This window comes from Petaurus breviceps, unplaced genomic scaffold, assembly GCF_028583685.1.
Source record: "Petaurus breviceps papuanus isolate PSGF00001 unplaced genomic scaffold, PetGlider_PUasm1.0 77, whole genome shotgun sequence".
NCBI lineage: Eukaryota > Metazoa > Chordata > Mammalia > Diprotodontia > Petauridae > Petaurus > Petaurus breviceps.
In genome coordinates this window covers 2,877,084-2,890,996 of record NW_027186492.1, presented here as the reverse complement: position 1 = coordinate 2,890,996, position 13,913 = coordinate 2,877,084, and the positions used below count along the sequence as shown (strand labels likewise).

At 45.1% G+C, this 13,913-nt stretch overlaps 1 protein-coding gene across 1 annotated transcript in view; it reads right to left on the bottom strand.

Annotated features, from left to right (window-relative positions):
* DISP2 (dispatched RND transporter family member 2) overlaps window positions 1-8,760 on the bottom strand; it is a 13,857-nt gene extending 5,097 nt beyond the window's left edge. The window contains exons 1-6 of the mRNA XM_069105686.1: window positions 8,593-8,760; window positions 3,434-3,769; window positions 3,106-3,135; window positions 2,299-2,422; window positions 1,797-1,912; window positions 1,374-1,501 (exon numbers count right to left, since the gene is read on the bottom strand). Coding sequence (XP_068961787.1) covers window positions 1,374-1,501; window positions 1,797-1,912; window positions 2,299-2,422; window positions 3,106-3,135; window positions 3,434-3,769; window positions 8,593-8,720 — 862 coding nt within the window. The 5' untranslated portion in view covers window positions 8,721-8,760. The remainder of the gene's footprint in view (window positions 1-1,373; window positions 1,502-1,796; window positions 1,913-2,298; window positions 2,423-3,105; window positions 3,136-3,433; window positions 3,770-8,592) is intronic.
* Window positions 8,761-13,913: the final 5,153 nt, after the last annotated feature.

The window sequence follows — 13,913 nt, the reverse complement described above, 5'->3', positions numbered from 1 at the left end:
CACGGCCAGTTATTTTTGGGTGTGGTGCTGAGTGTCTGAGCCCGGGACTCGATCTCCAGGTCATCCCAACACTGGAGTCGGTGCTCTTACTCGCTGTGCTACCTGGCCGCCCCTAAGCAATTGGGGTTAAGTAACTTGCTCAAGGTTACACGGCCAGGTGTTTCTGGGTGGGTGCTAAGTGTCTGAGCCCGGGACTCGATCTCCAGGTCATCCCAACACTGGAGCCGGTGCTCCTACTCGCTGTGCTACCTGGCCGCCCCGGTTCTGATTCTTAGTGTCCTCTTGTTACTCTTCTGGTCTCAGGTAGGATAGTAGGATAGGACTGGGGTTTTCCTTAAAGAGAAACGGAGGCTGACCCTATTGCCTCTTAAATGGGAATCAAATTATTACTGGGGGTTACTGAGTCCCTGTCAACTCAGGGACAGATCATTCTATACTTGTCCTTAAGATGAGATTCTTGGGGTGTTATCTCTTTTTGGCATACCTAAATTCATTCATCTAATTCCCAACCCTTTAACTGGGTCCTATGTCCATGGGACATAGGGAGCTGGCCCAGGGGAACAGAAAGTAGCCAAAGCTGCCTTGCTAGAATCAAACAATTCAATAGTTCTTGCAATCATAAACAGCTCTGGCCCCAAATTTTAAAAACTATGCTTCAGGAGTCTTTTCCTCAGAAGGCAGTTGGCTTGGTACCACAAGCTCCATCTTCACTGCTGAGGTCCCACTTCTCTTGCCTAGATCCTGTCCTGCCTCTTCCACCTGTGCTTCTGATCCCTTGCTGTTCAGGCTCTCTGCCTAGGTCCCTTGATCTTGGGTTCCCTAGTCTCTTGAACTATGCTTTTGATCCATGCTAACTAACTTCTCTGGACATCTCTGACCCCTTGCTTTGCAACCTGTCTCTTCTTCTTTACCTTAGCTGATCCTCATGAACTTGACCTATGGCTTACCTCATAGTACCTACCAATCCTCCTCTTGTGTCTTCCTTTTGTTTCACTAAAATTCTGATCACATTCCTCATGCCTAGCCTTCATTTGCCCCATCCTTCTATTGCCAAAGTTCCGGGGCTGGGGGTGGGGGAGGAGAATGTTTTGCTGCAGTGAAGGGGAGCCTGAGCCAGGGTGTGGAGGATGGGGGAGGAAGGAAGGAAGTAGGGAGCACATGGAGAGACTGTGTTCTGTCTAGATACCAAGTTGAGTGGGCAGAAAATAAAAAGTGAGTACATCCTTGTACCTCTGGTAATAGGATGGGGAATAGCACTGGTCACAGAAAGCTTAGAGATAATGAGTGTCCTATTTGGGGAGGTAGGGGGGAGCAGAGGAAGGACCTGGGTGGGTTAGACTAAGGCAGAGGGGGTTGGCCAAGATGCCACTCACCTGGGGGGCCACAGAAGAAGCCATCCTGTCCTCTGTCCTCCCAGGATTCCACCATCCTACGAGGCCGGGCCAGTCCTTCCTCGGCACTGCCCCAGTCCAAGGGGCTCATGGTAATAGAACTGTCAGAACTGAAGTAGAGAGAGAAAGTTCCCATCCCAGGGAAGCCACCAGCAAGTCTGGGTAATGAGTAGGAGCTTAACTTATTGACAGTTAACTCAAGGAGAAGGGCCAAGGAGACAGGTCAGCAGGGCTATGTGATCAAAGTTCCCTCAGTGGACCCAAAAGATGTGCTGCTTCCCTGTGAAAAATTACCTGAGGCTGTGTGTGTATGTGTGTGTTTCTATGTGCAAGTATGTAACCATAGTAGGCATGTGGTCTTACAGGCACACAGATATCCCACCCTCCCCATGCAATGGCCCATACCTATTCAGGTCAGGGTCAGGGGTTAATGAGAACACCTTCTTGTGGCCAGTGAGCTCCTGTACGATTCTCCAGACTGCCAGTTTTCGCCCAATGTCTGTGTCCCGAGGCTCAAAGCCCTGCAGTGAAGTTCACAGGAAGGGCAAGATTGATGGGGTGTGGGAACAAATCCTCCCACTAGGACTCCCCTTTTCCCCTTTTCTTCCTAGTTCCACAAGTCATCAGCCTGTGTCCCATTTCCCATTCTCTGGATACTTGCTACCCCTAACACAGAGACCAAAAGAGATGAAGCCCACCTGACTCATCTGATGACTCAGTAGCAATCTCTTCTTATCCTGAATGTTTCCCTTTCTCTTTAACTTTTGTCCATTCCTTCTGATGCTTCAAAACCCAACTCCTTAACCAGGCACCATTTCCCCCCAGTTGACTCCACCCATCTCCCTCTGTCTTGTAGGAAGAAAAACTGTGACCTCTGCCTTTCCCTCCTTATCCCTCTGTCACTCACCAATAAGGGCTCTGAGAAGTCAGGCATCTGTCCCCCCAGCAGCCCAGCTATCGTACAGAGCAAGACAGTGGCCAGGCACACCAGCAGCACAGCCAGGGGCCACTCAGCAATCAGCTGGGAGTAGCTGGAAGGGAGGGGAGCCAGGGCATAAGTGGGAGTTCCGTACCCACTGGTACTCTGGGACTCAGCAGAGAAGAGTTCCTCAGGGGATGGGGCTGAGGGCATTTCCTGGGTATGTTGCTTTAATGCATTTCCCAAAGTGTATTCCATGCAACCCATGATGTGACTAGGGATTCCATGAAAACATTTTAATGCTAGTGAGTGCTTCAAATGGGGAACGTTTATCCTACCAGCTCAGTAGAAGGCTTGCGTTCTGCCCTGAAGGGGACTATGGCAAACCATAGGCAACCCTCACTCTCCAATCTCATTGGTGTTCAGGGGTCAGTGTCCATTAGGAAAAAGCACAGCCCTGGGCAAGAGACACCACCTATCTCCCTCTCCATGGCACATATGGGCCATATCTGCACCCCACCTCCACCTCAAAATGTGAAAAACAGCAGAAGTGATTCTTTAGCCTTGAGGTTGATTTTCAAAAACATTTATTCCCTACCTGTGGATAGCTAGCCAAAACACTCATTGTAGAACTCTGCCCTTACATGTTTTGTCCATGTTGCCAATAATTTGGGAAAATACTGTCATAGGGGAAAGCTGTAGCCAAGAAAGTGATAGGGAGAACACAAGGTAAAACCCAGCAGGGGAAGAACATGATGACAGATATGAAAGGGTAAAGGAAGACACAGTTCCTACCTCCTTGGCATCCGAAAAGCCTGCTCATGCCTGCAGATAAGAAAAATAGCTAGTTGGAGAGTTATTTCTTTCATAGGAATGGGAAGCATGGCATTAACCCTTTCAGTTCATTACCAGATCTCCCCATCCAGGTCCTAAATCTTTCTATCTGCATTCAAGCCTGTGTGTTCTCCAGTCTGGAGCCCTATCCCCAGCATCCTTGTACCCCTGGAACTCCCATATTCAGAAGTTCTGAGACCTGGTCTCTCAATCTCTAGTTTAATCTCATGGACAGAGAGTAGGCTATTTTCTTCTGTTTCCCTACCCTACCCCACCCTAATCTCCTTACCTGACGCTTACCACATGGTGCTGCACAGGTCTGGGCTTCCAGGAGCCATCCCTCTGTGAGGGCACAGGGGAGGGACTGAGGCTTGAATGGTGGGAGCACAGGGCAGTTCTGTCCCCAGGCCCAGGCAAGGTATAGCCACCTCGGTACTCCTGCTGGGCCCGGGGAAAAGGGAATCGGGAAGGACCTGAGGGACTGGATAAGTTCTGAATCTGGGGTTGGAGGGTACTTGAAACTGGTAATGGGCCTGAAGAGATAAGGGGTGTGGTAACTGGGCAGCGGTGGAGAGGGCATCTTCTCTCCTGGCTTGGATCAGGCACTGGACCCTCAGTCCTGGAACTGTTTGGAAAGAGAAAGCAAAGAAGAATCAGAATCAAAGGTAAGAGACAGGAGTCAGTGTGGCCATATACAGCAATATTGGAGAAGTAAGGGCCACCACCTTGTACTAGGTCTAGAGTCTCAGGGTCCCTCTGGATAGCTAGTTATTGTGGCAAATGGAAGGGGGATAATATGGAGTGGTGGCAGGTGAGGGGTTCTGGTGTCTCTGTGTTCTACTTAGTTTCATACGCCACCCTTTTGCCATCTAGGCAAAGGATTTGTTTTATTATGTGTTAGACACTTGGGTGGCCTGGGTTTAGTTTTTAATTCTTTGAAATTATATTACTAAAACATACATTTGACCATGTAAAGCTCAAGAATTGTCATTGGCACCATATTCGCCTGTAGGATAAACATAAAATCCTCAGGCTAGCAGTTAAAGCTCACCACAATCTGGCTCTTGCCTGACTTTCCAGTCTAATTTCATTCATTCTTTATTTACCCAATCTTTGTTCCAGTCAAATTGGTCTATGAGTTGCTTCCAATACAGGACATTCCATCTGCCTCCTCCTACTTCTGCAAAGGTCATCTCCCTTGTCTGGAACACTTTCCCTTCTTTCCTCAGACTCTTAGAATTCCTAGTTTCCTTTAAAGCATTGTTTAGTAATCATATCCAACAAGAGTACTTTTTGTAAGCACTCCCTCCCTCCAAGGTTACTAGTTAGTTACCTCTACCTCATAATCATTCTGTGTACATATATTGTGTCCCCTTAGCAGACTATAAGCTCCTTGAGGGTGGGGATAGTTTCACTGTTGTCCTCATATTCCATCTAGTACATCGTCCTGCACATATTGCAATTTGTTGAATTGAATTAAATTGAGTGGAAAATCTGCATGATGAACCTGAAAGCTGACCTCCAAATCAAAAGACCTGGGTTTGAGTTCCATCTCTAACATATACAAGTATTGTGATCCTGGGCTAATCACTTAATCTCTTAGTGTCCCCGGGCCACCTGTAAAACCACCTTCCCGACCCCCGCCCACACACACACACACACACACTGATATCTATCACAGAACCAATGCCCATCAGCATTAGTAAAAGGATTTTCCTGATGAGTAGTTTCCTATACAAATGAAATCACAGGTCTGGTCCAATACATTCATTAAACTGAATTCAGGGAGAGTTCAGTAGAAGTAGCATTTTTACTGCCATGGGCAGAACTGTGCTAGAAACTGCTGAGAGACAGCCCTTGCTCACCGGGCATGAGCAGAACTTATCAACATTTAGAGACAGTGAACTGCTGAAAAGAAACAATGAAGGATTGCTAGATATACTCTGATTGCAGGGATTGAAGCAAGCCTCTTTGGAACCAGTCTGGAAGGGTTTCTTTCCTAGCACTGCTGGGAGGCCTCCCTCCCTCCCTTGCCCAAGGTGGCAAGACCCCTTGAATGAACTTGCTCTGGTCTTATTTCAAAGCCAACACTGTTACTATACTGGAGAGACTCTGAACCAGGATTCTGGTTAGAATGGGATGTGAGAAGGGGTGGGAAAAGGGAGAGAACGCAGGAGGCAGCATGTGGAAATGCCATGTTCTATCCAAATACCAAATAAATAGATAGAAAATAAAAGATGAACTCATTTTTGTCTTTCTGGTGAAAAGGTGACTAACATTATTGGCTACAGAAGGCTTAGAGAAAATGTGTTCTGTTCTTTGGGGGAGGGGTTGGAGTGCAGACCCCTCCCCCTCCTTCCCAGACTGTGACAGAAGACAACCAACTTGTCTAAGATCAGAAATCTAACTGGCGCATGGGAAGTAGTTATTGTTTGTCCTTCATTCTTGAAGAGGACCGATGATATCACCAGTAGGGAGCAAATAGAAGGAAAAATGGAGAGTGATCACTAAAGGATTTCTACTTAAGCCTTAGAGCTCCTGAGTTTGACCCTACCTACGGATGGGGCCCCCAGGGTGGGCTTCAGGTTCAGTCCCAAGAAAACCAGGGTTATTGCTTCAATTTCAATACCCAGAAAGAAATGAAGAGAACCCTCCTCTCCCCCACCCCCAAAGAGTCCAAGCAGCTATATGAGGAGGAGGACATAATTGCAATGTTATGTTTAGTTCAGCTGAATAATCAACGAATAAGTAACCCACCTGGTCCTACCTTTTAAAAAAAAAATAACCAAAAACCTCTTTTGTTCTTTTTCTGTCAGTTTTTTTCTAGATCCTAACTTCAAAAAATGTCTTTTCCTCCCATTCCTGATATTCCTAACTTCTTTCATTTATTCTGATCCCTGATAGGTGATTGAGGAGGGGAGAACTCAATGCTCTGTTTTCCCTTCTCCAGGAACCTCAGCTCCTGGATGTACCTAATATTCCCAATCTGGCAGAATTTGAGAACCCATCCATCTTCTGCTGGTAACAGAGCCAAGCCTTCTGTTCTTCCTCTGTTTTCCCATGTTAAAAGAGTCAAATTCCACCCTTTTCAAAGGAAAATCTTCCTCAGACCAAAACTCTTCTGTTCCCTAGTTCCTGCTCCCACAGATCATTTGGCCTGATCCAGTAATAACAAGAATTAACTACTCTGGACTTTTCATTCTCGGAAGGATGATCTCCTCTAGCCTTCTGAGTTCCCAGGAAAGAAGCCTAAGGCTGATTGCAATGATTAACTTCCTGGATTTGCCAGCCTGTCTTGCAGAGATCCAACAGGCTGATGAATGGGGGAAGGAAATATCATAAACATACATAGGCTTCAGCCCAGAAGTCAAAGGGATTAATAGTCATTGTCTTCCCGACTCCAAGTCCATCACTCTTTCCTTCATGCCACCTATCTACTCATTTAGATGGGGAAGGATGGGTGTACAGGTATATTTTACTTGCTCTAGCAATCAATATTTTTTTTTAGCATCTACTGTGTGCTAGGCATTGTGCTAAATACTGGATGGAACCAAACCTGATGGAACCAAAATATGTAAAAATATTATATTTTCCCCTTAGATTGAATAATTATAAATGCATGAGGAGCTATTATTAAAGACCCTGTAGTGAAATAGGGTGAAATGTGGGTTTTTACGAAATGCAAATAATCACCTCTTAATTTCTGTCTTGGGGCAGCGAGGTGGCACGGTGGATAGAATTCAGGGCCTGAAGTTAGGAAGAGTCATCTTTTGATCTGAATTTAATCTGCCTTCACATACTTATTAGCTATGTGAGCCTGGGCAAGCAACTTAACTCTGTTTGCCTCGGTTCCTCATGTGTGCAATGAACTGGAGAAGGAAATGACAAAATGGCTCCATAATTTTTCCAAGAAAACCGCCCAAAAGGGGTCATGAAGAGTTGGACATGACTGAAATGACTGAACAGCAACAATTTCTGTCTTGTGGGAGATCAGATGGTCCTGTGATTGGGTTCTCTTAAAGCCTCCTTGGGGGTAAATTGGAGGTTCTTTCCCCCATCACCAAAACTTACTTGCTTTGTGTTTCTTTTTCCTTTTCCTGAATGACTTTACCACTGCACATTTTCACAAGCTAGCTTGTGTTATAGTTTTTTTGTTTAATGTTTTCCCTTCTTGCTAAACTGTTTATGAAGGATGAGACTGTCTTATTCTTCTTTGTACTCCCTACAGTGCCTAGCATTGTCTTTCACATAGTGCAGACTCAAATGTAGTGTTTATTGGATTGCTTTTCATCCATTCTCTCAAAGACAGGATTTTTATGCCTTTCGAGGCAACACCTTTATAACATAATAAACAAATCCAGAAAAATGTAATAATAGTCTACCAGGTCTTTTCTCTCTCCACCCACTTTCTCCCCCGCCCCCACAGGTAACAGATGTATGGTTTAACAGTGGCCTTCTAGAGACAAGGCCCCCACATTTGATATCAAGAGCAAAGGAGTGAGTTTAATTTCTTCTCAGGTTGGAAAGGAAAGCAGTACCATGGCAGAGGGAGATAGCTGGAAAAAAAGTAAGACTTTTAAGGGGGTTACAATTATATGGTACATGTTACTGTCCACTCCGCCTTTAGGGAGTTCTGGTCATATACATAAGAAATAATAAGATGGTGAGGAGAATGGCTGCACAGTTGGCTTTAATCATCAAAGCAAGTTGTAGATTTGCTTCTCTGTGCTGTGGGCTCATTTCCAGAGCAGTGATTCTTTCCATCAGTGCCAGGTGCAGTTCTGAGACCCTAAGTCTGCCTACCTGGGCTCAACTTTGTGTATGTGACTGCCATAGAAGGGACAGAGACTCAAACAAACAAAATCACAGGTACACACACGGACATGCAACTTATCAAAATGATGAGCAAAGGTAAATAGTCAGATATTCATAGATGAGGACCCAAAGGCACACACACCCCAGTGTTACATTCACATGCACACACTTCTCTACACAATCATGAAAACGGAGGCTCACAAGCTCATCCCTTGACAGATGGTCACAGAGGATGGATGTGTTTTCTGAGGAGATGCAGGGCAAGGTATAAAGAACTGGGAGTGACAGAGATGGGAGGGGGTGGACTGGAACTGGGGGGACCAGAGAAGGGTTAGGCTGGAGCCAGGAATGAAGTAGATAGGTCAGCGCCACAGGGTGGGGAATAAGGAAGATGGGCAGGACTGGAGGTGGGGGCAGGGAGGAATGTTGAGATTGGGGAAAGACATGCAGGAGTAATGAGGGAATGGTGTGTATGAGGAATGGCATGGAGTAGCATGTGGAAGTGATGACAGGGAACTATGGAAGGGGGCCACAAAGACTGGGAGGGTGAAGAGAATGTATGAAGGCTGTCCAGATTGTGGGAAAGGTTTCATGAAGACGTGGGAGGTTGGGTTGGGTCATGGTCTGCCTTACCTGTCTACGGGACTGCTGTCTGGGGCTAGGTGCTGCCCTTCAGGAGGCTTCTCCTCCCTGGGGCCAGGGGTGGATGCGGAGCTGGGGCCCGGACCCTGGCTAGGGCCGCTGCTGTCTGGGCACTCCATGCCCGTGGGCGGCGCCGCTGTCCGGTCTCTGGTGCTGAAGCGGCGGTGGAGGCTGCCTCACTGCGCCTGCGTTTAGCCAAGGCTGTCCCAGTCAATGGGCGTGGGTCGGGGAAGGGCCCAGCCAATGGACCCAAAGCCAGGTGGGGTGGGGCGGGGCCGAGCGGAGGGCGATGGTTCCCTTGGGTGTTGCTTTGAAGCTCTCAGGCCAGGAACTACCGACCAAGCTACAGCCCACGACATAGCCCTCTCAGCAGTAGCCAGGATGGAGATCTGAGCATTGGGAGCTAGGTGCCCCGCATACAGTTTTCTCTGGAAGGTGCTCTCAAGATTTCTCTTTTTCCCTGTGGGACTCTGGGAAAGCTACGCCTGGCTCCTGTGTGTACAGATCACCTAGAGATCTTTACGAGAAGGGATGAAAGTAGGGGAGGAAAAGAGAGGAGACTGAAGAAGAGGAACGGAAGGGGGTAGAAGACAGCACTTGAAGAGATGATATATACTTCTCCCTAAGTCCTCTCCTTTTCCTCCTTACGCAGTTGTGGGGTGTAAGAGTGTGAAGCTGTGGGGCTTAACATCATAGACTTAAGACTGAAAACCTGGCTTTCTCTGAAACCTTTCCAAAGCACTTTGCCAAATCACTGTGCGACATTACAGCCCGGGGCAGTGGGGTGGGTAGGTGGGTGGAGGTTGAAGAAAAGTGAAGGCCTGAAATAAGAAAGAAGAGTTTCTTCTTTGCTTTATCATTCTTTCTCACTGTTCCCCACCTTCTCCCTCCCTCCCCCCAGCTCACTTTCCCCCTTTGAAGGCATACTTTAAACTTTATATCATTTGTCACAACTTAGGCAACTAGGTGGCTCAATGATAGAGCCCTGGGCCTGGAGTCAGGAAGATCTGAGTTCAAATTCAACCTTAGACACTCACTAGCTGTACGACCCTGGACAAATCACTTAACTTCTGTTTGCCTTAATCCGATGGAGAAAAATGGCAAACTACTCCAGTATCTTTGCTAAGAAAATCAATGGACAATATTGTCATGGTATGTGTGGTCCATGGGGTCACAAAGAGTCAGATACGACTGAGCAACAAGTATGAATTATTTCATCCACTTTAACAGAATTGTCCTGTTGGATGTTTCTGGCTCTGATAGAATGGAATTTCTTATTTGGGGAAGGCAAAACTTTAGTGCATGGTGACACTTTAATAGGGGATGATTGACTTGTGTGAGATACTTTTATTCTGGACAGCAACACAAGGACACTGGGATGGGAGTGGGGAGTGAAGGAGAAAGAAAGCGTGTCAGGTATGTGGTCAGATACGTGGAATACTGTGTTCAGTTTTAGGCACCATATTTTAAGAAGACCATTGAGAAGAAGGGAGTTGGCCAAGATGGGGACTAAAGACTATATACCCTTTAAGGATTGATTGAATGAATTAGGGATATTGAGTCAATTCAATCAAACAAGCATCTGTTGAGAACCCACTCTTAAGTCCAGGAATTGTTCTAGGCACTGCAGCTTGAAGAAGAGAAGACTTAGATGAGAGATTTTGTAGTGTTGACAATTGGAAGTGGGGTTTTATTTTTGTTGCTTAACTCCAGAGGCCAGAACTAAGAACAGGGCAAAGTTACAGAATGATAGACCAGTTCAATTCAAATAAAACCTTTTTATCAGTGCTGTCCAAAAGTGGAATAGGCTTTCTCAGGAGTTAGTAGGTTCCCTATTTCTGGAGGTCTTCAAATGGTGCCTGGAGGGCCAATTATTATCAGAGTTGTAGAAAGGATTCTTTCTTGTTAAGGTACCAGTTGGACTAGATTACCTATTTGCTACTATTTTTCAAGCAGTGGCTAGGAAGTCATATCCTTCAGTTCTTCAGAACCTTAGGATGTAGTTCATCTGGGTCTGTTAACTAAAGCTCATTGAAGACAACTACCCCGTGTTTCCCCGATAATAAGACCTATCCCGAAAATAAGCCCTCCCCTTACTGTGTAAGATTCCTCTAAAATAAGCCCTCCCCTGAAAATAAGCCCTATTGAGATTGCTACTGTAGTGAAGGTGATCCCCTGCGCTACACGCTACATTACGGTACCCTCTGTATGCACCGTCCCCCCCCTCCCCAAACGCACGCCGAGCTCCGAGCTGCATCCAATCAGAGCTGCAGCAATGAGCGCGTCATCCTGTTCTTCCCCAGTGATTTGCTTGCTGGCGCCATTGAGAGCTGAGGCAGGACAACATAAGCCCTCCCCTGAAAATAAGCCCTTTGGTGTTTTTCTTTCCAAAAAAATTAATAAGACAGTGTCTTATTATCGGGGAAACACGTAAGTGATCATCTTTTACTGTCTCCTGAATTATCTTGGGCTTCAATTCCCTGAACAGTTTTTTTGTTTGTTTGTTTGTTTTTTGCATGTGTCTATCTCTGTCCAAAGAGAATAGAAGCAAAGTATCCAAAGAGTAGGATACTTTGTTTTTTTCTCAGTCATCTATAATCAGTCCCATTGAATTCCAAGGTTCAGTGTTGTATCTTCTTCTATCTTTTCCTTGACCTCCTGCAAATATTTTTTTTTGGTTGTTGGCTTTTGCATTCACTAATAGCCTTAGCTTGTTCTGAATTTTGCACTCCTTATGTTAAAAGGACAATGCTACTCACATTTATTCCCTGTTATCTGCTCTTGCATCATAGATGGGTACTGGATAGTGCCCAGGTCTTAGACTTTTAGTAGCTGTGTGATCTGGGGCAAGTCACTTAACCTCTCTCAGCCTATTTTCCAGTTTACAAAATGGGAATATTAAATAGAGTCAACTTCTTAGAGCTGTTGTGAAAAGCAAGAGAGTATGTGTAAAGCACTTTGCAAACCTTCAAGCATTGCATAAATGTGAAGTGTTACTGTTGTTATCAATTTTTTTAAAATCTAAGTTGGTAGGGTTTTTTTTTAAATGCATCTACACTGGTTTCTTCAGACAGCTTCCTTCCTATTTTCTCCCTGTTTGGAATCTTTTGCTTTTGTGTGTTTAAGTTTTCATTTATAAGAGTTTCCCATCCTTCTTCCAGTCACTTTCCCTACAGAATTTCAAGATATAGGATCTGATCTATCCTTTCTCTAAGAATAAGCGTTTGATCTCTGTCCCTTCTTTGCAGAGATGGGAAACTAGGGATTTGTTTATATTTCTCTCCTCATTTCTCACCCGACTGTACTATTTTGGGACTTCCCTGACTTTTTCACCATGCCCCTTTTTTGGGTACCTTCTCACTCCCATCTTCATTTTCAGTTTCCTTTTGTGTTTTGTCTTCCCCCATTAGAATGTAAGCTCCTTGATGTTGTTTTTTTTTGTATTTGTATCCCCAGCATTTAGTAGGTACTTAATAAATGTTTATTAACAAAGTGACTGATATTGTTGGATTGAATAAAAGTGCTGGTTCGTTTGCTGAACTTATTTTTCTTTCTCATTCTTTGTTTCAAGACATGGCTCACTAGGAAGAGAAGAAGTAACATATTTGGGCATCAATATAAAACCAAAAGATGTCAATAATTTTTTTTAAAATTTTAAAATAAAGATAAGGTGTTTGTATTTTCATTGGTAGAAACCATTAGAGACTTTTGAAGGGACAGGGGTGTGACACACGAAAAGCAATGTTTTAGTAAGGTTAACCTGACAGTAATGTGTTAAATAAGGCCTAGACTAGAGTGACAGCTGCAGGCAGAGGAAGTGACTGATTCCTTGTAACTCAGTGAGCAAATAAGACTTCATTGTCTCTTAAGTTATAACTCAAACCATTTTTTTTTTTTGTAAGAAGACTGTTTGAATGACTTATAACAATGCTGGGGGTTAGTTCAGGGGCAAGTGCCCCTGATACATTTTTCAAGAACAATACGGAGATAGAGAGACTCCCTGGCCCAGGAGAGATATTGGGCAGGTGGACCAAGGAAAAGACTTCTTTTTTTTTTTAGAGGGCAAAAGTCACACAGCTAGTAAGTGTGTTAATTGTCTGAGACCGAATTTGAACTCAGGTCCTCCTGACTTCAGGGCCAGTGCTCTATTCACTGCACCACCTAGCTGCTCCGAAAAGACTTCTTTTGATAACATGTCTTTGCCCTCAAAGATTGTTTATTAAGCTGAATAGATTGGTAATATTGCCCTGTGCCAGGCTGTCAAAAGCAGTTTCTTGGTCTTCCTGCCTCTATATACTGCTTCCTTTAGTGAGGTGGGCCATGAGGTTTCTCTGGATGAGGTGCCCCAGGACCAGGTGGGTGCTTTCCAGGACCAGGTGGGTGCTTTCCATGGGGGGGCCCTCCAAGATGAGGTTTGTCAAGGCCATGGGCAGGTGGATGCCCTCCAGGTGGGTGGTGTCCCTGCAAGAAGCCAAAGAGACACAGTTAGAACCCAAACTTATCTCCTTACTCCCTTTGTGAATATGACCAAGTCATCTACCCTTTCTGGACTTGTTTCCTTATCTGTAAATTGAAGAGGCTGGATTTGATGAACTGTCCTTATAATTCTAAATCATAATCTCAGGAATCCCAGTGTCTTGCATAGGGGTGAAGGAACAAACACTTATATAGTATCTACTATGTGCCAGACTCTGCTAAGAATTAAAAAAATATATTATCTCACTTAATTCTCACAACAACCCTGGGAGGTAGGTGCTGTTATTAACCCCATTTTACGGTTGAGGAAACTGAGGCAAACAGGGTTAAATGACTTGCCCAGGGTAACACAGCTAGCAAATATCTAAGGCCAGATTTGAACTCAGGTCTTCCTGATTTCAGGCCCAGTGCTTTATCCACCAGCTATATCATAATAGGAGTCTTAGGAGGAGAAAGAGCATTCCTGGTCATATCAGGGGGTTCTGGCCCAATTTGAGGTGGCCAAGGAAATCTTGTTCTTGTAGAATAATAATAATGATAATAATACTAACAATGACCAACATTTATGTAGCACTTTAAGATTTGCAAAGCACTTTATAATGTTATCTCATTTTACGTTCACAACAATCCTGACTTCAGGCCCAGTGCTCCATTCATTGCATCACCTAGCAGCCTCCCAAGCATTTTCACTGTTCCCTGAGCCCCATAACTTTAATCTGTAGCTGGCACAGAGGTCTGAAAACCCAGGGCCCTGGCTCTGCACACTGTGGGAGGAATAAAGAAGTCAAGAAGGGGGAATGTGGGAAGTCTTGTGGTTGGGAATCAAAATGATTGCA